At 42.7% G+C, this 22,169-nt stretch overlaps 1 protein-coding gene and 1 non-coding gene across 2 annotated transcripts in view; one reads left to right on the top strand and one right to left on the bottom strand.

The window, feature by feature from the left end:
* Positions 1 to 22,169, bottom strand: part of LOC139229187 (A disintegrin and metalloproteinase with thrombospondin motifs 6-like) — a 175,725-nt gene that overhangs the window by 55,319 nt on the left and 98,237 nt on the right. The window contains exons 10-13 of the mRNA XM_070860839.1: positions 16,403 to 16,544; positions 15,105 to 15,212; positions 13,756 to 13,901; positions 10,884 to 10,947 (exon numbers count right to left, since the gene is read on the bottom strand). Coding sequence (XP_070716940.1) covers positions 10,884 to 10,947; positions 13,756 to 13,901; positions 15,105 to 15,212; positions 16,403 to 16,544 — 460 coding nt within the window. The remainder of the gene's footprint in view (positions 1 to 10,883; positions 10,948 to 13,755; positions 13,902 to 15,104; positions 15,213 to 16,402; positions 16,545 to 22,169) is intronic.
* Positions 8,609 to 8,680, top strand: trnaq-uug (transfer RNA glutamine (anticodon UUG)). The gene has a single exon. It is a non-coding gene; the product is annotated as a tRNA-Gln (tRNA).

The raw sequence follows: 22,169 nt of genomic DNA, 5'->3' as shown, positions 1-22,169 counted from the left end.
AGGAAATGCCTAGTAGTAGGCAAATGGCAGGAGGAAAACCAAGCAAGGTAGGATTATAGACCTCTTGTCTGCACGTAAAAAGGATTCTTCAGTATACAAGATCACTATCAGCTCAGTTGTCTCCCATACAGAAACAGAAAACTAGGAAAACATTGCTAGGGTTTCGATCACCGTTCTTGGGCAAAGCAGCTTATGCACAAGGTAAACACAGGTATTTTGAATGCTGTGCATTAGCATACATACCCTGTGTGATGGAGGACGTAGTTAAAGAAGTACAGTATATGTTGGACCAAGGAGTAATACAACCATTTCAGAGCCTGTGGACATTGTAGGTGAAATTTGTCCCCAAGGAAGACAAGATCATGCAGTTCTACGTAGATTACATGGAATAACATAGAAATTGCATCACAAATTGTTCATTTGGCCCATGTAAAGGGGTCAGGTAGCTTTAATACCATGTGTCACCCCACTCCCATATACCTTTATCTCCCTTTCCTTCAACCAGCCCTCTAACCTATTCTTATATGTTGACATGCTCTCTGTTTCAATCACAAAGTCAGGTTGTGCATTTCACAGCCTCACAACTGCTGTGTAAAAATAGTTCTCCTGTTTTCAGTCCTAATTTTTTATCTAAGTCTCCTCATTCTAGACCGCTCAACCACCAGAAACAATCTGTTTCTATCTATCCTGCACCACTTAAAATTTAAAAAAATTATCTCCCACAAATCACTCTGTAAACCACCCTGTTCCAATGAAAGTAGCTCCAAATTTTTAAGTCTATTTTCATATTTCTATTTCCCACATCAGGCACCATCCAAGTCAATCTGTGCTGTAGCCGCTCTACTGGCTCAACATTCTTTCTACATTCTGTAGCCCAAAACTGTACACAGTACTCTAAATGTGGCCTTACCAAGGTATTATATAGATTCACTTTACACCTTGAACTTTATATTCTATACTCTTGCCATAAAACCCAGTATGCCATTAGATTTTTTATGGCCTTATTCTACTTGCAGTGCTGTTCTTAATATCTGGTGAACCTGAACCCCCATATTCCTCTATTTACTATGGGCCGGATTTTTGGCTTTGATGTTTTTGGAGTGATAATGGCGGCGGGGCGGGAAAATTAGCGCCCGGGAATAGTTTGTGCCTCAGTAAGTAACTTTTGGCAACTGGGCCCTGAGTCAGGGGGCGCAGCACTAAGGGAGGCGTTGTACACCTCTCTTAGAGCGTTGGGATGGGAAACTCACAAGCTAAAGAGCAGGGTTAGGAGTGCTCCAAGAGATGCCCGAGGATGGGTGGGGAGGGGGGGGGGGAAACTAAAAAAATCCCATAAAAATATTCCCAAAAAACATTGCCTATGCCACCACAACACAAATTGGAAAAAACATTTAAAAGGAAAAACAATCACACTTACCTTAGGAGTCCATTACTTACCTCTTCGCTGTCAGGATCATTGGACCACCTGATTTTCCAGGTAGTGAGTGCGAGGCGCGCTTTGCGGTGGACGGGTCGGGCTGAAGTTCAAACTCGCGCCGATGTCGCAACCAGGGGCGTTGCACACCGGGCGCAGCTCTTCCGGGAGGTGCTGCTCAGCGCCACCGCTAAACCAGACCCGAGGATCGCTGCGGGGCGCTGGAGGCTGACCGCCCAGCCAAAGCACCTCGCCGCTGCCATTGCTGTCGTTCCGGGCGAAAAGCGGAGCGCAGAAGACCCAAAAATCCAGCCCTTGGTCTCTTATTTGAAAATTTAGACAACGCTCCCTTCTAGCTCTCTCTCCAAATTATTAATGTACATAGTGAACAGAAGCGGTCCCAGAACTGTGGGACACGGAAACCCACTTCCAACTACTCTGGAAAAATTCCCCAGAATTTTTACTCTCTGCTTCTTCGGTAACCAGTGTTTCATTCAATTTTCTACCCTTGCAATATTGCCATGGAAAATAGCTCTCTTAGCAATTGAAAAAGGATGTTTAAAAAGGATCGGTAGCGCAGAAGCTACAGCCTTACTTAGATAGGACTGTATTTACAACAACAACAACAACTTGTATTTATAAAGCACCTTTAAGTTAGTCAAACGTCCCAAGGTGCTTCACAGTAGTATCATGCGATAAAATTTTGACACCAAGCCGAATAAGTGGAAATTAGCGCAGGTGACCAAAAGCTTGGTCAAAGAGGTATGGTTTAAGGAGCGTCTTGAAGGAGGAAAGAGAAGTAGAGAGGCGGAGAGGTTTAGGCAGGGAGTTCCAGAGCTTGGGGCCTATGCAACAGAAGGCACGGCTGCCAATGGTTGAGCAATTATAATCAGGGATGCTCAAGAGGGCAGAATTAGAGGAGCGCAGACATCTCAGGGGGAGGGGGGGGGGGGGGGGGGGGTTGTGGTGCAAGTTAGGACACGGGCAGCCAAATTTTGGATCACCTCTAGTTTATGTGGGATAGAATGTGAGAGGCCAGCCAGGAGTGTGTTGGAATAGTCAAGTCCAGAGGTAACAAAGGCATGGATGAGGGCTTCAGCAGCAGATGAGCTGAGGCAAGGGCAGAGATGGGCGATGTTACGGAGGTGGAAATAGGTGATCTTAGTTATGCTGTGGATATGTGGTCGAAAGCTCATTTCCGGGTCAAATATGACACCAAGGTTGCGAACAGTCTGGTTCAGCCTCAGATAGAAGTTGGGGAGAGGGATGGAGTCAGTGGCTAGGGAACGGAGGTTGTGGTGGGGGCCGAAAACAATATTCAATTGGAGAAAATTTCTTCTCATCCAGAACTGGATGTCGGACAAGCAGTCTGACAATTTGGAGACTGTGGAGGGGTCGAGAGAAGTGATAGTGAGATAGAGCTGACTGTCATCAGTGTACATGTGGAAACAGACGCAGTGTTTACAGATGAGAGTATTGTGCTCAGATTACAATCATATAGTTATATTACACTCATGACAGTGCACATCTATTGCAATGGGACATTGTCCTTAAACGAGTACAACGTGGTCATTCAACATTGGTGTCGTACCTAAAATGTAAATGCTGACGTACTGTCATGTCAAGAATAAATGCAAATAAGTGCCGCATTGCTGGTAGTGAAGACTGTTGGACTTGTAAGAGCTGGCTGATGTGACAAAAATGAAACAAATAAAACCATTCACTGGGCTCATGGAAGCAAAGACTCACCTATGGGAGTGATCAGTGACATTAAATCCAGAAGATATATCTTGTGTAAAAGACAGCAGAAAGACCCCCAAAACGTGTAACTTAAAAATGACACACACCTACACTTTACATGATATAATGTTCCTGACTTACCAAGAGCAGCACCATAGGATGTTCTAGTAATATATTAAAAATGACACCTCAGTGCGCAGACATCACACTGCAGCCATCACTTTGCTGCAGATGCAAAAGAATCTTTAAAAAAAAACAAAAAAAGCCAGTTACTTAATGCTGGGTGCTTATGACCTGGAGCCAAAACTGACAAGCACTTTATATTTTGCAAACTTCTCTAATCAAACGACAACTAAACTCTGCGTGACCTGAGCTTCTGTTTACTTCACCAAAAATGTGACTATGTTCCCTTAAACGCGCACAGTTCCATCTTAACCGAATATATTGTGCATTACATGGTATAAACCTCTTGTCCTTATAATACATTTCATCTGACTTAACATGATGGGAGAGCTGCAAGTAGTAATATAAAAAAAAACTGTATCAATCCATGCATTTTCCTATATGTCTCGTTTTAGCAATCACACTTCCTAGGCCACATCTTAGACATCACACAAAGTCTGTGTCACAATTGCACCTCATTGTCCTAAATTTCTACTCACGAAAAAGGAAGAAATTATACCTGAACTGGTACAGAATCAACACATCAATCAAACAAATGAAAACCATCAACAATTTCAAAACTTTCCAGTCAACAGCTACCAATAGTAAGCAGCATAATTGGAGCCAATCAAATTGCTCCAAATGCTTTTTGAAAAACTTTACGATTGTCATACTACCAAAAGATTAGGCATCAGCAAAAGATCAGTCTGGTGCAAAAGAAGGTAACATGGCTTGTAGTCTCAGTGGGCAAATCGACTGACATTTTTCCAGTGACCGTTGAGCTATTGTTGGGGGCAGGGTGGGGGGCGGGGAAGAGTTAAGACATTGTAAATGATTAGGATATTATTCATGAGCAGCAAGAGGCCAATGGAGTGCAAAAGGATTGGAAAGTGTGGAATTCTCAATGAAAGTTGAACTTTAAAGAAAGGCTCTGCTTCATTGTTTATCTTTCTCCTCTTGTGCTCATCTCCTTATCTCTCCGCTGTGTCTCTTGCTTTCGTTTCTCTGTCCTCCTCTGCTCCTTACACATTCTTTTCTTTCTCATTTGCTCTGTCTTTCTCACTCTCACTTCTTTTCAAGTTCACTGTCTTTTTTTAGTTTGTGTTTTTCTCTCCTTTTCTAGTTTATTCCTTCTCTCCTTTGCTGATTGGCTCTCTTTTTTTGATTTTTCTCTTTTTTCTGCTTTGATTCATTCTCTCTCTCCCACCACTCACCCCCATCCCCCACACTTTTCTAGTTTACTTTCTTCTATTTTTCTGGTTCGTTCTCTCTGTAGGCAAACTGGGTTCATTTTGGATATACTACATACCTTCTGTGAAAACTAAAAGGGTTAATCTTTATACAAATTTGAAACACAAACAAAGGACTTATACACTCCGGTGTTACTGACTGTTTCCAATTAAAACGGGTGTCTATTTCCACAATGATTTCAGCAACAATATACAGAAATAGATTTGTTACAGTCCTCAAACAGACAAGATTAGTGTGCATGGAAGATTCTGGATAGCTGCTGATATCAGAAAACAAGTTTTTCTTCTTGTGATTTAAGAGAACTGCGAAAGAAGTACAATTCTTAATTGGAAACTAGTTCATTGTCTAATTAATTAAAATTAAAAATTAATGACTTCTGACATGTGTTTGTGCAGTTGAATAAAAACTTGAAAAAAGGACCCAACAGAACTGATCACCTTGGTGGTCACTAATGATCACACTCCATGGCCGCGATTTTGCCAACTGTAGTGAGTCCGGGGCGGCCTGGATAGGTGGTGGGTTGTGACCCTGCTCCATCACGTTCTGTGAAAAGAATTTTCTGTCGATGGGGCTTGTTAAGCCTGCCCGGTGAGGTTCCCGGCCAATCAAAAGGAAGTCGGTCTGATGACATCCTTTGATGACACTGTTTCCTTAAAGGGACCATGTCCACACTGATTTTCACACTGAGGTGCTGCAAACACTGATAGAGGTGCACAGAGGTGCAGGGCCGCACCCAGGCTCTCCCATGACCCTCCATATGGTTATGGAGAGAGAGTCACAGCTCGCAGGGAGGTTCTCTTCCCTTCCAATGGGCAGGAGAGACCTCCCCAGGACAACAGCACCTGCACATTGCACAGGCCACAAGTAGGGATGTCGTCAGGAGGACCTGGTGCAAACCTTTTAATGATATCAGTTGATCAAGAAATGTTACTGCAAAGCTACACTCAACCTCATCCTGCTGTGCCACTCATCAAATCCTCATCACTCTCCCTTCCCTACTCTACTCCTACACATCCTTACTCACACCAACTTACCTATCTACATTATCACATCCCCATCTCACTAGCCACCCCTCACACTTAGCCTCATGCTTGACAAACATACCAATTAATAACACAAACGGGTAGGCACTTGGGTCATGTTAAGTTTCTGTTGATGTGTGGCCAAACATTGATCTCTTTATTTTCAACACTTTGCCTTTTTGGACAGATTTGTGTGCACCTTTGGAAGTTGCTTAGTGAGTTGTAGTGAATGGTGAGCCATAATGATATCCCCCGCAATGGTGATGAGTGTGAAAGGAAAGGCTTGGGCATTGTAGGGATGCTTTATGGTGCTGGTGTGGAGCGGTGCCAACCTGCCGCATCATGTGGCAGCCAAGGTATACAGCGTCAAGTGAAGTAAATCTGGCCTGACGTGATCTCCGAGCACCAGGAACCTCGTAAAAAGTACTTGGTAAAATGCTGTTTAAGTACCTATTAACAAGTTCTTAACGATGCCAACTGGCTTCCCTGTTGCTTGGTGTCGGGTCTGTAAAATGCAGACAGACCCAACACTTGGGAAACTGACGTGGAGGTGGGCTAACAGCAGGCTTTTATATTTTGCCAGCGGCCGTGCCTCCAAATCCACCCTCAAGAGCGGCGGCAAAATTTCACCCCATTTGTGTTTTGCCTCAATTTTATTTTTAAATATTTATGGTCATGCTGTGCCCACACAAATTAAAAGGTTTTGTGAAGGTTTCAGGATAGAAGGTTAAAGACGTTCATAGACTACACCAGGATGATTCTGACATATAAACATGTTGGATCCACTGGGTCACTACATACCTTTTTTGATCGGTGGGCATCGTTTGGAATATCCAGTATCGTTTCCCCATACCTTACAGTTTGGGTTTGATTTGTTGATTTTCATGATGATCAGTTTGGGTAAGCCAACCCTCCCCATAAATATTAGTTTCAATCTTTTAAGGAGGGGCACTGATTTTGTCCTTGTACAACTATGCCAGTTTATGAAAAATAGGACCGTTTATAATTTATTGATCCCCTGCTAACTTTCTCTGAAATTCTGGTGGTTTTAGCTGTTTGAAAGAAGCACTTGGTGATCCCCACTGCGACTGTGCTTGCCCAAACCCACAATCCCAGCAGCCTAGCTAAGATGAGACCCTTTATGCAATGGTAGGCACGGGTGATGTACTTTATCTGCCAGCTGCATAATCTGGGATACAAGGGGCAACGCTTTTATGTAAACTGCTGGAGTTCCTCCTGGTCTTAGCTGTTGCCTTTTACCAGGACATGCCGATTGTCTGCAGCTTGCTGTCCTGGAGAGGGGTATCTCGAACCAAAGGAATAAGCCATATTTACTAGCTGCTCCTTTGCAATCCCCCCTGCACCTGCCCAACTAACAGACGATCAAGAGGTAAGCATGTGTTGCCTGCTGGAGTCACTAGAGTTGGAGATGGATGGGATGCAATAATTGGATAGCCTCACAGGTATGAGCATTTTCCATTATCACTATCCTCTATCTTGTATAGCTAAGCCACTTCTCAATCCATCTAGAAAATTGTCCATCTATTCCATGAGTTTAACCTTCCCTAACAGCTTACAGAAGGCGTCTAATGCTGTCTAAAAATTCAAGTAAACTATGGCTGTGATAATGCGGTATGGGCACAGTGGCACCATAATCGCTGATATTTGCGAGTTACCTGCAGCTGCAATGCACGGATCTGAATTTGTACCATAATGTGAGGTCAGTTCATTAACATATTATTATAGCACAACACCATGTGTGGATGAGGTCAAGGGGTGGATTATTTTGTACCAAAAGCTCTTAAAGGACTGCTGATTACCTTAAGTGGAGAAATGGCTACAGCAAGACTAAATGTAGAATGGTGCCCTTTCAACAAGCAACTCCGAAGTCCAGAAATATAAAGTGTTGGCCTGAACAGCGGTTGGTGAGGCATCCTGCTGTGAAAAGCAGTGTTACAGTTGCCGGTTTGGAGGTGGTAGGAAGCATCAATCCCATCGAATTTGGAACAGGTTTACAAAGAATCGAGATCTCCAAAAGATTGCCCAAGTTGGGTGTTATCACATTTTGCCAAATTTTACACTGTACTGAATTTTTGGAATAGTTAGTTTGGCCCCATCTAACTTTGGATTAAGGGAAAAAGCAGCCTTTTCAGATAATCACATACCACAGACTCCTATCTGCGGACAAACAACCCAAGAAACAGAAATAGCATAACTTTCAACAATACATTGCCATCAGCAAGACAAAAAAAAATCCCCTCTTATGGTAATCAGAAGGCACAAGGCTAAGACAAAAAAATCTCCTTAAAATGGCATTGGCTACCTCAAAACTGTATAAAGTAGAATAAACTGTGCTATCTTTAGGAGAGGCAACATAAAGGAAAGGCAGAGGACAAAGACAAAAGAATAATTTCAGTATACACTCCCGGCCCTCCTCTAGACCAGGTGGTGTGGTCAACCGGAGTTCTGAACCGTATTCCATTTGTGAGTATTGTCTAGATCTGTTGCTTATTATCACTTAACAACCTAATAAAATGCTTAGAGATCTTGATATGAGTTTCTGTTGTTGTTGTCACTGCTCAAGGGTAACTAGTAATAAGGTTATTTCCCCAAACATAGGGACCAACAAAATTAATCATAATAATCCTACACCTTAGAGTATGACCAGCATTCTGATAACCTTTCACCTGTTTTCCAAATGTACAGCCATGTCCATGTCTTTGTTGTCAACCCTGTATTGTTGGCATACCAGTTTCCTTGCCTTGTGGTCCATGAAATAGAGCAAGGTTCAAAAGAGCAAACACGCTGCCAACATAATTTACTGTATGCTGCATGCTCAGATTCCCACAAGATAGGAGTAAGTCTGCACATCTGGGCAACACACATCTTCTCTCATCTTCCTCATTAAATCATGTGTCTCTTTTTTATCTACTTGAAACAAAGACTGCACGTAACAGGTATCAGCAACTGTATGTGGGAGGTGCACAGGAAATTCAAGACTCTTTATCCCATTGTGGTTAGTTCCATGGTGTAATGGTGAGCACTCTGGACTTTGAATCCAGCGAGCCGAGTTCAAATCTCGGTAGAACCTCAATTTTAGCAGGAAGGGGGTACTGAAGTTGCATGTTCAGCCATGAACTCATTGAATGGCGGTGCAGGCTAGAAGGGCCGAATGGCCTCCTCCTGCACCTATTTTTCTATGTTTCTATGAAGACAGAGACCTGTAGGCAGCGGAGGGAATGGAGGAGGGGAGGTCAGAAGCCGCTCTTCAGATGTTCTAGTAACAATTAAAAAAAATGCTGCTTCTACTCATTCATTAAAACAGACTTGGGAGAGAAATTTGGGAGTGCCCCTGGTGCTCACTTTTGAATGATTCTCACCTTTCTCAACATTCGGTGTTAGTGCTCAGGAAGGAAGCACAGAAAATGGGTGCAGGAGTAGGCCATTCGGCCCTTTGAGCCTGCACCACCATTCAATAAGATCATGGCTGATCATTCACCTCAGTACCCCTTTCCTGCTTTCTCTCCATACCCCTTGATACCTTTAGCCGTAAGAGTCATATCTAACTCCCTCTTGAATATATCCAAAGAACTGGCATCAACAACTCTCTGCGGTAGGGAATTCCACAGGTTAACAACTCTGAGTGAAGAAGTTTCTCCTCATCTCAGTCCTAAATGACCTACCCCTTATCCCAAGACTGTATTCCCTGGTTCCAGTTCTTCCTGGAGCGCTAAAGAATGCAGACGGGGCGGTAATGGTGCAGCACTGCACAATGGGCCGTGCAGTGCTGTTGAGATCTGAGGCTCCTTCCCTCCCTTCATTAGTTGGTCCTCGACGCCAGCCGCGATCCGGCCCAATCAGCCCCAAGCACTCCAGCAGAGTCTCAGGCAGATTGATTGCAGCCGAAGAGAAATAGAAAAAAATTGAAATTGTGCATTGCAACAAATTTTATACTTACCGCACCAACATCCCTTTTAACTTGTGCCCCCAAAGCGCCCAGCCTCCTGAACGATGCCTCCTGCAGCTGTAGGGTGTTGTCGCCCGGCGATGCTACAGGGGACAGAACCGAAGTTCGGGTCCGGGGCGCTACCGGGGCGATGCGCAGGACAATGACGTCACGATCTCCAGGCGCAGGGGATCATGGCGCAATGTGTTATCGCCACTGCCGCAAACCTCTCGGCCAATTTAGTGGGAGTCGTTCATTTCGCCGTGTCCAGATAACGGGAGGCGCTAAGGAGGCCAATTTCTAGGCCATAGTGTCTCACAGCAGCAGAGCATAACATTTTGCCACATAACTGGAGTGTGAAGTGGAGTTTTACTGACAGCACGATAACATATGTTCTTTTTATGATCCTATTGGTTCCCATGACATGGAGACTCCATAGGGAACGTGTGCTCTTGTCCTAGCACCACATAACACCGTGGCATTCACAACAGTGCTAAGCAACAGCACAGCTGCTTTCATTCTGGAAGTTTAGTTAATGAACTGCAAGAGGGCATACTCGGTGAAGCACAGAGCAAGAATGAGGAGGATTCAGGGCTAGTACAATTGTATGAACTGCAACCTGCTGCCCAAGGGCTCAAGCAGCTGCTGAGCCTAAGGATTTGTACCTCAAAAGGTCTACCTGCAAACACATTTTGGTAGGTCAACATCAACACTTCATGCAGTCATTTGAGTCTGGAGGCGAGGGATCATGCACGAGGGATTCAAGCCTGGGGTGCTGGCAGTAAAGAAAGTGGGCTGATAAGTAATGATGGGTGAGAATAAGGGTCAAGAAGGATGTGGTGATGGAGATGAAAGATGGCACGGCCAGGTGTGGGGATCAGGACATTGGAGAGCAGGACCCGGAATAGTCCAACAGAGAGAAATTGGAGTCGTAGGCTTACAGAGATTTAGGTGAAACAGGTAAGGATCTTAAACTGAGGACAGAGAGGAGAGAATGTGTTCAGTTCAAAATTAGAGACTAAGAGACAGAAGGAAATGGTAGAGTGAAGTCCACTCCAAGGCATGGGGGGAACTTAGAAGAACGAATGGCCAGTGGAGAGAGGTCTGGTTTGGAGTGGGTAGAGAAGTGGTAGATCCAAGGAGCAGGCTGCCAGCATTGGATCAAATCATCTGAAAGAATTTGTTTATTCATCCGTGTCTCTGTTTCAGCACACATTTCAGAATCTGCTAATGTTTTTGCTACTCACTCAATTGCCTCTACAGTCTTAATTTGTGTAATGGTATATTAAAAACTACTGTAGTTTATAAAAAAAATAACTTCAAATAACTATTGAGACAATTTACTTACATCGATGTTACATGATCGAAAGCGCTTCCTCTCTCCAAGACAGTATCGCCCACCAATAGTTGGTCTAGAGTGGAAGGTAAGTATCAATACATTATTGAGAATTCACACACAGTCTATTTCTGCAGACATTAATTGACATATTTGGTCTTTTACTTTTCAACACATCATTAATTGCACAACTTGCAACTACATTTTTCCTCCACTAATTTAACTGGACCTCAGAAGTTATATCAACAAACCTAGCACTGCTATTCTACTGACACTATTGTTCTGTTGGAATCATGTGATCAATTCTTAAAACGCATTGTGGTATAGCAGTGTGATTTATATGTGGGAACCATGTGATCCATCCCTCCAATTATTTACACAGGTTGGCAACCATTCATTACCACTGCTGCAATTTCTTACCGATTTATACACATTTCCCACCAGTACCAAAAGTCTCTCTTTTCTGAATATTCAGTATGATTAGAATTAATTTGTTTTCTTTATAGTAATTTTATTTGCTGTTTAAAATGCACCAGGGTAATATTAACGGCAAGAATTTTACTGTGCATACTAATTGATCTCATGTGGCATTGCACATGGGAAATCAAGACCTATGCAGCATGAGATGCCAATACACCCTAAAACAGGGGATAATAGAAACTGCTACTATGATAGCACGGAGATTCAAAAATAATCAAATAAACTGGTAACTTAAATTAAAAAGAAAGACTTGCATTTATATTCTACTTTTGGAGTGTAGTCACTGTTGTAATGTGGGAAATGCGGCAGCCAATTTGTGCACAGCAAGCTCCCACAAACAGCAATGTGATAATGACCAATAATCTGTTTTAGTGATGTTGATTGAGGGATAAATATTGGCCGGGACACCGGGGATAACTCCCCTGCTCTTCTTCAAAATAGTGCCATGGGACTTTTAACATCCACTTGAGAGAGAGCAGACAAGGCCTCGGTTTAAAGTCTCACCCGAAAGGCGGCAAAAGGCGCACCTCCGACAGTGCAGCACTCCCTCTGTACTGCGCTGGAGTGTCAGCCTAGATTTCTGTGCTCAAGACCCTGGAGTGGGACTTGAACCCACAACCTTCTGACTCAGAGGTGAGTGTGCTACCCACTGAGCCACGGCTGACACTGATGAAGTTAGAACAAATTATGTTATTGATTTTTGACACCATACAATTATAACAGGAAAATAAATCACTTGCAAAACAACTTACTGATAGAAAAAGAATACTGATAAAGATTACAGCATAGCTAAGTAGGTACCAGTGAATAAATAATTGGAGCAGTGGGCAGCACTGAATTCATACAGTATGGAGCAGTAGTCAATGATTAAATAATACACATGTGGACATGGAAAATTAAATGGAGAAGAAGTAGACAATGCCGAATTAATAAATTCATAGACCAAAAAAAATCAACAAATTAATGGAGCAACAGCCACACCCACAAATTAATAAAATAATGGCGATGGCAAAAATCTATAAATTAATGGAGCAGTGGGTGCCAGTAAATTAATCAATCAATGGAGTTGTTGGCACACCCAAAAAAGGGCACTAAGTTATTGGAGTAGGAGGCATACTAAATTCATAGAGCAGCAAGCACACAAACAAATCACTAAGTTAATGGAGCAGCAGATACGAGTTAATTAACAGCCCCCCTCCTACCTTTGCGACCATTGCTTTCTGTCCCCATGGCTGTGAACTAACTTCTGTCGGTTTCATCAGCAGTTTACTTTTCAAAACACTATAAATTATTATGCATGCATGCTGTTAAAGTAAAAACATGCTCACTGTAAAAGACTCATGGGTTAAAACAAGTATTTTACCTTGCAAAGACAGCTAAAAAGTTAATAGTACTATATCTATATAGTATAATGAGTAAGAAAAAATCCTGGTTTTAGTCACAAGGAAAGGTCACTCCATGAAAGTATGAGTTGAGAAGAGGAAGAGGGATTGGGTTTAAGGTGTGCGAGACATCACAGTGTTATCAAAATTTGGGGGTTGGGGCTGCAGGGCGCTGTGTGGGTGGTGGGAGTCCAAAGGTGGTGGGCTAGAAGCCTACCACTGTACCACCAATGAAAGCAATCAGGGCTATTATATCTATAGGGAAAACTGGGATTCATAGCCTTAAATTGGATTGTACGACTGTAAATGGTGGGGATGGGGATGGGGCTTCAAACAGGCATGGGAGGGGAGGGGGGGAGGTTCCAGATGCACCATTTAGTAACATAGGAACTGGAGTCAGCCATTAAGACCCTCAAACCTGCTCTGCCATTCAACGAGATCATGGCTGATCTGCAACCTAAGCCTTTGGCCCATATCCCTTAATATGGTTAACAGAAAGCTATCAATCTCTGATTTAAAATTAACAATTGATCTAGCATCAATTGCCGTCTCCTCATCTCAGTCCTAAATGGCCGACCCCTTAGTGATTAATAATTCTTATATGTTTTACAAAAATGTATAAAAGGTACACTGCGGCCCCTGATCAAATTTTGGAGAGCAACAGGAGCAACAATGCTATTCAGAGATTAATAACAGAATAGAAAAGTTACTTTTACATTTATGGAGTTTGCAAGATGCGCTTACAAACTCACAAAAGTACAAATACATCAAATTAAATGTGGTTGTTTGAAGGCTATTACTATTGGAAGCAGTGAAGGAGGTGATGTGTGCATAGGCCAGAAAGCTCGCCAATTTACACAGTTCCACAACTCAACGGATCCTCAGTCCCTGAAGTATAAGTAAGGAGGAAAAATGAAAATACAGCTGTAAAGAAAAATAAATAATTAAACTGACAAATTCAACATCCATTGTCATAGACCTTGAGGTATCTTTTTTTTATCAATACTATGTTATTTACCTACCTTGGACTGTCACATTGCCTGCCAGAATATGACACTCCACCTCCACATGTCCTGCTGCACTCTCCCCATGATGACCAGGGTCCCCAGGCCCCATCCACGCCCTCTGGTCTAGTGCCGAATGGGACACAGTCTCTTTTATAGCACCACTGTAGCAGAAACTTTCATTTAAACTTTACACACCAAAATTAGACTAATGTATGTTTAATAATTCAATTGAAATAATTTTATAACAGATGGGCTGAAAGTGAGCCAATGCACCACATGGAAGAACACAACTTGATGATCTAAAAACAGCATTTCCAAGTTATGTCACAATATGCCCTATAGATTTTATATTGAACTTGCATGTATATACCATGGCCAACAATGTCCCATACTTCTTCATAGCCAATTGCAAAGTATAGACACTGTTGTAATGTATTTTTGACATTTTGCAGTTTTTATGCAATTGCTATCTTCCAGATTAATACTTCCTTGAGAGAACAAGCACAGCTGATATGCAGTCATGATTTAATTTGTCTTTTGATTCTTTTACTAAATGCCACCTGCAAATGACATTTTGCATTAGTTGGATGGAGCTGCTCGTCAATTATTGCTGCAGGAAGATAGACAGGCGAATGGAATGGGCAGGTGCAATTTAATGTGTAGAAGTGAAAGATAATACATTTGGGAGAAAAAACAAGGACTGGGAATTTATATACTCCGTGGAAAGATACTGAAGAGCGTGGATGAACGAAGATACCTCAGGGTGGAAATACGTAATTCCCAGGTGCAGGTAGATAAAACCATAAAAAAGGCCATCAAGAATTTATTTGATTAACATGGCTCATAAATAATAAATTTGTACAAGCCATTGCTTGGGCCAAAGTTAGAGTATTGTGTGCCATTGTGGGCACCACATTATAGAAAGGACTTTAAAATCTTAGAGTGTGTATAGATTCACCATGAATGGGAAACTAGTAATGAGGAGAGACTTCAGATGCTGGTACTATTTCCACTGGAGCAGAGAAGACCTTTCTCTACAGCTCTTTATAATCTTCCCCCTTCATATTACTAGTTTAGACTGCTTTGTCCCTTCACTACACTTATTTTTAATCCCTCCCCATATACTCGAAGATTTTCCCATCCCACTTAAGATTTATTTATTGCATTTTCTCTAAAATCATTTTTAGTGAACATGTGGGCTTTGTTGACTTTAGGCAATTAATATTTTTGTGGCAAGGACATATCATTAATGCACTAAGGTTTGTAATGGAATTATATTAACATAGATTAACTTGTCTCAATAATAGATTCTAAAATGTCAAATTAAGTATCACAGAAAAAAAGACAAATCTATTGTTACTCACCCCCTTTTCAATGGTATTTGATTGACATACTGTTCCTTCAGCAGCAGGAATGCTGTTTGTAATACAACGATTGCTTTTACTAAGACACCACAACTCACTGCATACCTCCTACAAATAAAACATTAATAAAAAGTATCAAGAACCCAAAAAAAGCCTTTCTAAGCTTAATAAAGTTAACAGTGTGTACTATTGTATAGAATGTGGTAATGTGAATAAGTTTTAGATTTTGTTGCCAACTTTATTTGACAAAATTAATTCCAGCTACAATGCAAGCAGAAAACTTAGATGAATCTTTTAAAGAAATCATAAATGTCATGTTGACCAAACATTTTAATTAGCAGTTTGGAAATTAAATCCACAGACTGGGAAGATTAAACAGTGGCTTCTCTTCCAGTTATGGAAGTGACTGCTTTTGCCTTCAGCTTGATTCCGATACCTGTCATGGCTGTAAAATGTATGATTTTGACATTGCGGGCTGTTTTTAACATATTTCAAAATCAAAACTTTTTCTGAAATGAGTTTAAAAGGTGTTTTTAAAATTAAAAACAAAAAAAAAATCTATTACTATAATCTTGTCGCTGTTTTGAGGTTTGTGCAGAGTTCTTTAAGGGATTGGAAACTTTCCCTTTCTAGAGTGCTGATCCCTGCATCGTCATCATCTATCAGTGATTTACAGTCTTGGCCAACACTTCAAACTCAGCCCACCAAATAGTTTGTAAAGTAGCATAAGGACTTCAACACTGGTGCCAGGGCTCCAGGAGAGTAATGCTTAAATGGAGACCTGTGGTTTGCTAGTACCATTCTCCCCTCTTTAGGGCACCAGTTTCCATTGGAGTGCCAATACGAAGAGGCCCACCCTTTCCGTACCTCTTATCTCTGAAAGGCAGCTTTCTTTGTACAGTATTATAGTGTGCTGGCAATGATTAAAGTACCATTTACTTGCAGCTATTGGCACATTATAAATACAAAAGCACCTATATTTTATTAACTCGAGGCTGGATTCTTTCTCACAGCTGTTAAGCGTTTAAAGGCAAATTAGTTTAGGCAATCTCAGTTTGATTTCCATTGAATTTAAATCATAAGCACAGCAGTATCTTCATATTGGACATTTAGTGACAATAAAACAAAACATGTAAACAGATATAACATTGATACAATTGTAAGATGGCAGATTTAAGTGTGTAAACACAGATGAGGATAATTTTTTTCTATACCATTGTCTACTACAAAAGATCAGCACGCCTGCCTATTCAACGTCTCAATATTTCTCAAAGTAGTAAAGCAGGAAGACTCTCTACCCCATATTTACACTGGCGTGATTTGACTCCATATTGGAAACGGCACTGTTCATCAGCATCATACACCTGACCTGGAGCCACAGTTGGGTAAAAGAACTCCTGTTTTGGGGGTGCATTGATGAGACATCTACCATGTCCTGAACTGACCAAAAAAAAAGAATATTTTATTACAAAAGAAAAACAAATGTATTACTTTCTAAAATTATATGCAGTCAAGCAAATTTAAATGAATAACTGATTAAAACAATAAAATATTTGAGAGAATAGACTCTCCGTACAAAATCCCTTTTCTGTCTTTTCCAATGTTAGCCGTCCTTGTTAAATGAATAAAATATTTAAATGAATTGCAAAAGTCTGGATTTTTTTCCATTTAAGTGTTAGAGAGCCTCACTAAAGCTGATTTGCAAAAAGGGCTCAACCTACCAATGTCATTGGTCATTGTCTTCGGTCCCCACTACAAACTCCGTTTCTTAGCCACTGATTCCATCCCTCTCCCTAGCATCTGTCTGAGGTTGAACCAGACTGCTCACACCTTGGCGTCATATTTGACCCTGAAATGAGCTTCCGACCACATATCGGCATCATAACTAAAACAACCTATTTCTACCTCTGGGTAACATTGCCGGTCTCTGCCGCTGATCCCCTCATTCATGCCTTTGTTACCTCTATTGACTATTCCAATGCACTTTTGTCTGCCCTCTCACGAACTACCCTATGTAAATTTGCAGTTATCCAAACCTCTGCTGCTCATGTCCGAACCCGCACCAAATCCCACTCATCCATCACCCCTATGCTCGGTGAGCTACATTGGCTCCTGGTTAAGCACGCCTCGATTTTACAATTCTCATCCTGGTTTTCAAATCTCTCCGTGGCCTTGCCCCTCCCTACCTCTATAATCCCCTCCAGCCCCACAACTCCCCTGAGATATTTGCACTCCTCTAATTCTAGCTTCTTGAACATCCCTGATTTTAATTGCTCATCCATTGGTAGCCCTGCCTTCAACTGCCTAGGCCCTAAGCTCTGGAATTCCCTTCCTAAACCTCTCTGCACCTCTACCTCTCTTCCTTTATGCCGTTCCTTAAAACCTACCTCTTTTACCAAGCTTTTGGTCATCTGCCCTAATTTCTCCTTATGCAGCCTGGTGTCAATTTTTTTGTTTTATAACACTCCTGTGAAGAACCTTAGGATGTTTTACTATGTTAAAGGCACTATATAAATACAAGTTGTTGTTGTTGTTGTTATGTGATAAGCCCTTTTTACAAGTGTTTTTGACTCTGTGTCAAGATTGGCCAGTAACCAATTCAATGATGTTTCAGTGTCTTTTTCACCTCATTGTGTGCTAAGTCTGGAGCACTTTTGGCAATCAATGTGACAAGCCCTTTTGTTTAGATGTGAAAACCCTTTCATCAGGTGCTAATGCTTCATCTTTGTGATGGTTATAACTTATCCATGTTTTAGTGCATTGGCACCACTGTGTCAGCCAATGAGTTGGAGTTGGGGCCGGACTTAAGGCACAACTTACAGTAAACAATGTATTTTAGAATTTTCACCCCGAAGGACGGACCGGGGAATGGGCGAGGGGAAGAGAGCCGCAGGTGGTGGGGGTTAACATTTAAAAAAAAAAAGAAACCTGACCCCAGCGTGCCCACGTTCAGTTTTAATGGAGATGGATTGGGGGCTGGGCGACTAACCTGCTCTATGATGGCGGGTCAGTCATTAAAATAATCAGTGTGACTATTTGTACTAACACTTTTCTGTTCCTTCTGCGCCCGTGTCCTCCGGACCCTGCCCCCCGCCCCCGGTTCCTAACATCCGGAAGTGGGGCCCCACAATTGACCACGTTGTTCCTCCGAGCCTGCAGGGGGCCGGGGGGGGAAAGAGAGGCGGCGGGCGGCGGACAGCTGGGAGAGAAAGGTGACAGGCGGCCAGGGGGAGAGAGGTGGCCGGGGGGGGGGGGGGGGGGGAGAGAGGCGGCAGGGGGAAGAGAGGCATTGGATAGAAACATAGAAAATAGGTGCAGGAGTAAGCCATTCAGCTCTTCGAGTCTACACCACCATTCAATATGATCATGGCTGATCATGCAACTACAGTACCCCATTCCTGCTTTCTCTCCATACCTCTTGATCCAATTAGTCGTAAGGGCCACATCTAACTCCCTTTTGAATATATCTAATGAACTGGCCTCAACAACGTTCTGTGGTAGAGAATTCCACAGGTTCACAATTCTCTGAGTGAAGAAGTTTCTCCTCATCTCGGTCCTAAATGGCTTACCCCTTAACCTTAGACTGTGACCTCTGGTTCTGGACTTCCCCAACATCGGGAACATTCTTCCTGCATCTAAGCTGTCCAATCGTGTCAGAATTTCACATGTTTCTATGAGATCCCCTCTCATTCTTCTAAATTCCAGTGATAAACCTAGTTGATCCAGTCTTTCTTCATATGTCAGTCCTGCCATCCCGGGAATCAGTCTGGTGAACCTTCGCTGCACTCCCTCAATAGCAAGAACGTCCTTCCTCAGATTAGGAGACCAAAACTGTACACAATATTCAAGGTGTGGCCTCACCAAGGCCATGTACAACTGCAGTAAGACCTCCCTGCTCCTATACGCAAATCCTCTCGCTATGAAGGCCAACATGCCATTTGCCTTCTTCACCGCCTGCTGTACCCGCATGCCAACTTTCAATGACTGATGTACCATGACATCCAGGTCTCGTTGCACCTCCTCTTTTCCTAATCTGTCACCATTCAGATAATTTGGATGGCTGGGGGAGAGAGGCAGCAGGGGGAAGAGAGGTGAGAGGCGGCGGGCGGTGGGGTGGGGAGGGTGGAGGAGAGAGACACACGGGGGCGGGGGGTGAAATCAGAGAGGAGGGAGGGAACACAGGGAAGACGGCTCACGTTCTTCCAACCCCCTTTACACACACACCAGATTTCTTGCAAAGCTTGTGCATGTGTTACAAGGACATTGTTGGAGTAGATGAAATCCAGCAGTCATGACACTATCACTATTCACTTCATACCCAATAATCCTGTTAACAATCCATGACACACACACAATGCCCCATCTATGGGCGGGGGAGGGGGGGCCAGGGTAAGGGGCAAGAGACTTGCGCTGGGGTAAGGGACATCGCCTGGGGGGAAGCAGCATGTGCGCTGGGGTAAGGGACTTCGACTGGAACTTGGTGGCTTTTGTTGGGTTGTTCAAGATCTGTTCTCTCTGGCTTCTGAAGTCATAATGGATTGAATTACAATTTGCAAAGTCAGTCAGAACTTGGGCTGGGCGGTTCCAGTTACATATTCCTGAGAAACGTCAGGGTGTCGCTTATCCTCCAAGGGGACCAATTAGCAATAGGTCATGTGATAATGGAGAGCCAAGGCGACCATTTTTTTTGTACAAATAAACGCATCGTAAAATATTTCAATGAAGATGCGTGCCTTAGAATTTATCTCTGTTCCAGATTTAGCCCAGCAGCTGAAGGGAGGCAAGAACGGCTGGATGGAATAGGTATGTGCCTTTCCAGCACTGCTAGTGGGCCAAGAGGAACAGGAGTGCTTCCTCCTAGCCCACCAAGCTTACCTACTTCCATGCCTGCGATTGGACCCACCCAGGCCCCAATGTCCGACTCCCCAGCCCGAGGCTTGGGGTTGCAGGCCGACCCACCAGCCAGCCTCTCAATCTGGCTGGATGCAGCAGAGAAAATGAAAAATTAAAAAAAAAAAAAGAGTTCCTGCCGTTAAATTAGGCAGGAACTCCTGGAAACCCGTACATCCGTGTTTCCTGGCTGCTGTACCTCTGTCTCTGTGAATAATGAAAATGCCACCTCTAAAGATGAAGGTGCTTTCTTTTGCTGATAAGGTGAAAGTAATTACGTTGCTGAATAGGCTAAAAGTTTCCTAGATTCCCAGAGTGAAATCTCTAAATAGTTTGTTGTATCACAGACGCCTTTAAAAAAAAAAGTGTTGCACTGCACTGCAATATGTATATAGTAATGAAGCAAATGACATAAATACACTTTCAGTTACCGATAATAACAAACTTTTAAAAAAAATACTGAAATTGCAATCCAGTTTGCATTCCATTGTTAGCTTCTTGCCAAACTTGAGACAATAGTTAAAGGAATTGAACAACAACATGCATTTATATAGCACCTTTAACGTAGTAAAATGTCTCAAGGCGCTTCACAGGAATGTTATAAGACAAAAATTTGACACCGAGCCACACAAGAAAAAATTAGGGCAGATGACAAAAAACTTGATCAAACAGGTATGTTTTAAGGAGCGTCTTAAAGGAGGAAAGAGGGGTAGAGAGGCGGAGAGGTTTAGGGAGGGAGTTCCAGAGTTTGGGGCCTAGACAACTGAAGGCACGGCCACCAATGGTTGAGTGATTAAAATCAGAGATGCTCAAGAGGGCAGAATTAGAAGAGTGCAAATATCTTAGGGGGTTGTGAGGCTGAAGGAGATAGGGAGGGTCGAGGCCATGGAGGGATTTTTAAACAAGGATGAAAATTTTGAAAACAAGGCATTGCTTAACTGGGAGCCAATGTAGGTCAGCAAGTACAGGGGTGATGGATGAATGGGACTTAGTGCGAGTTAGGACACGGGCAGCCGAGTTTTGGATGACCTCAAGTTTATGTAGAGTAGAATGTGGGAGGCCACCCAGGAGTGTGTTGGAGTAGTCAAGTCTAGAGGTAATAAAGGCATGAATGAGGGTTTCAGCAGCAGATGAGCTGAAGCAGGGGCAGATACAGGCAATGTTACGGAGGTGGAAATAGGTGGTTTTAGTTATGGTTGGAAGCTCATTTCAAAGTCAAATATGACACCAAGGTTGCAAACAATCTGGTTCAGCCTCAGACAGATGTTAGGGAGAGGGGTGAAGTCAGTGGCAAGGGAATGGAGTTTGTGGCGGGGACCATAGACAATGGCATTGGTCTTCCCAATGTTGGACAAGCAGTCTGACAATTTAGAGACAGTGGAGGGGTCGAGAGAAGTGGTGGTGAGTTAGAGCTGGGTGTCGTCAGCATACATGTGGAAACTGCCGCTGTGTTATCGGATGATGTCGCCAAGTAGCAGCATATAGATGAGAAATAGGAGAGTGCCAAGGATAGATCCTTGGGGAACACCAGAGCTAACAATGCAGAAGTGGGAAGAGAAGAAGGTGATTTTCTGGCTATGATTAGATAAGAATGGAACCAGGCAAGTGCAGTCCCACTCAGTTGGATGATGGCGGAGAGGAATTGGAGGAGGATGGAGTGTCAAAGGCTGCAGACAGGTCGAGAAGCATGAGGAGGGATAGTTTACCTTTGTCAAAGTCACAAAGTCACAGAGTAGGACCCAAGCAATTTTATTCACTTACAACAGTTAAGTGAATAAAATTACTTGGAAAAATGGTTATTCATTTAACATTTTTCCTCTAATTATAAACCTCAAACATTGGTCTGGTTGTTTTTAATACCTTATGCTAAGAATAAATACATCACAAAGAGGTATACTGAGGAGTATCATATTGGCAAACACAGTGGAACATTGCATATCAATCACAAGAAGAGCAAGGTGGCTCCACGCCTATGTTGAATATATGGACATATCCAAATTATCATGGAGAAGGACAGTATGAAGTCAGATTCTCAAGAATCTTAGATTGATTTCTATTGTTTAAACTAGCAAATGACAATGCAGCCATGCATTTTCAGATAAGTCGAGTTAAGTTTCAGATACTTACTCGGCCATTGCAGATGCACAACAAATGAATATGGGCCCTGAAATTCCG

This window comes from Pristiophorus japonicus, chromosome 18 (assembly GCF_044704955.1).
Source record: "Pristiophorus japonicus isolate sPriJap1 chromosome 18, sPriJap1.hap1, whole genome shotgun sequence".
In the NCBI taxonomy this organism is placed as follows: domain Eukaryota; kingdom Metazoa; phylum Chordata; class Chondrichthyes; family Pristiophoridae; genus Pristiophorus; species Pristiophorus japonicus.
This window is presented reverse-complemented; position numbering and strand designations above follow the sequence as displayed.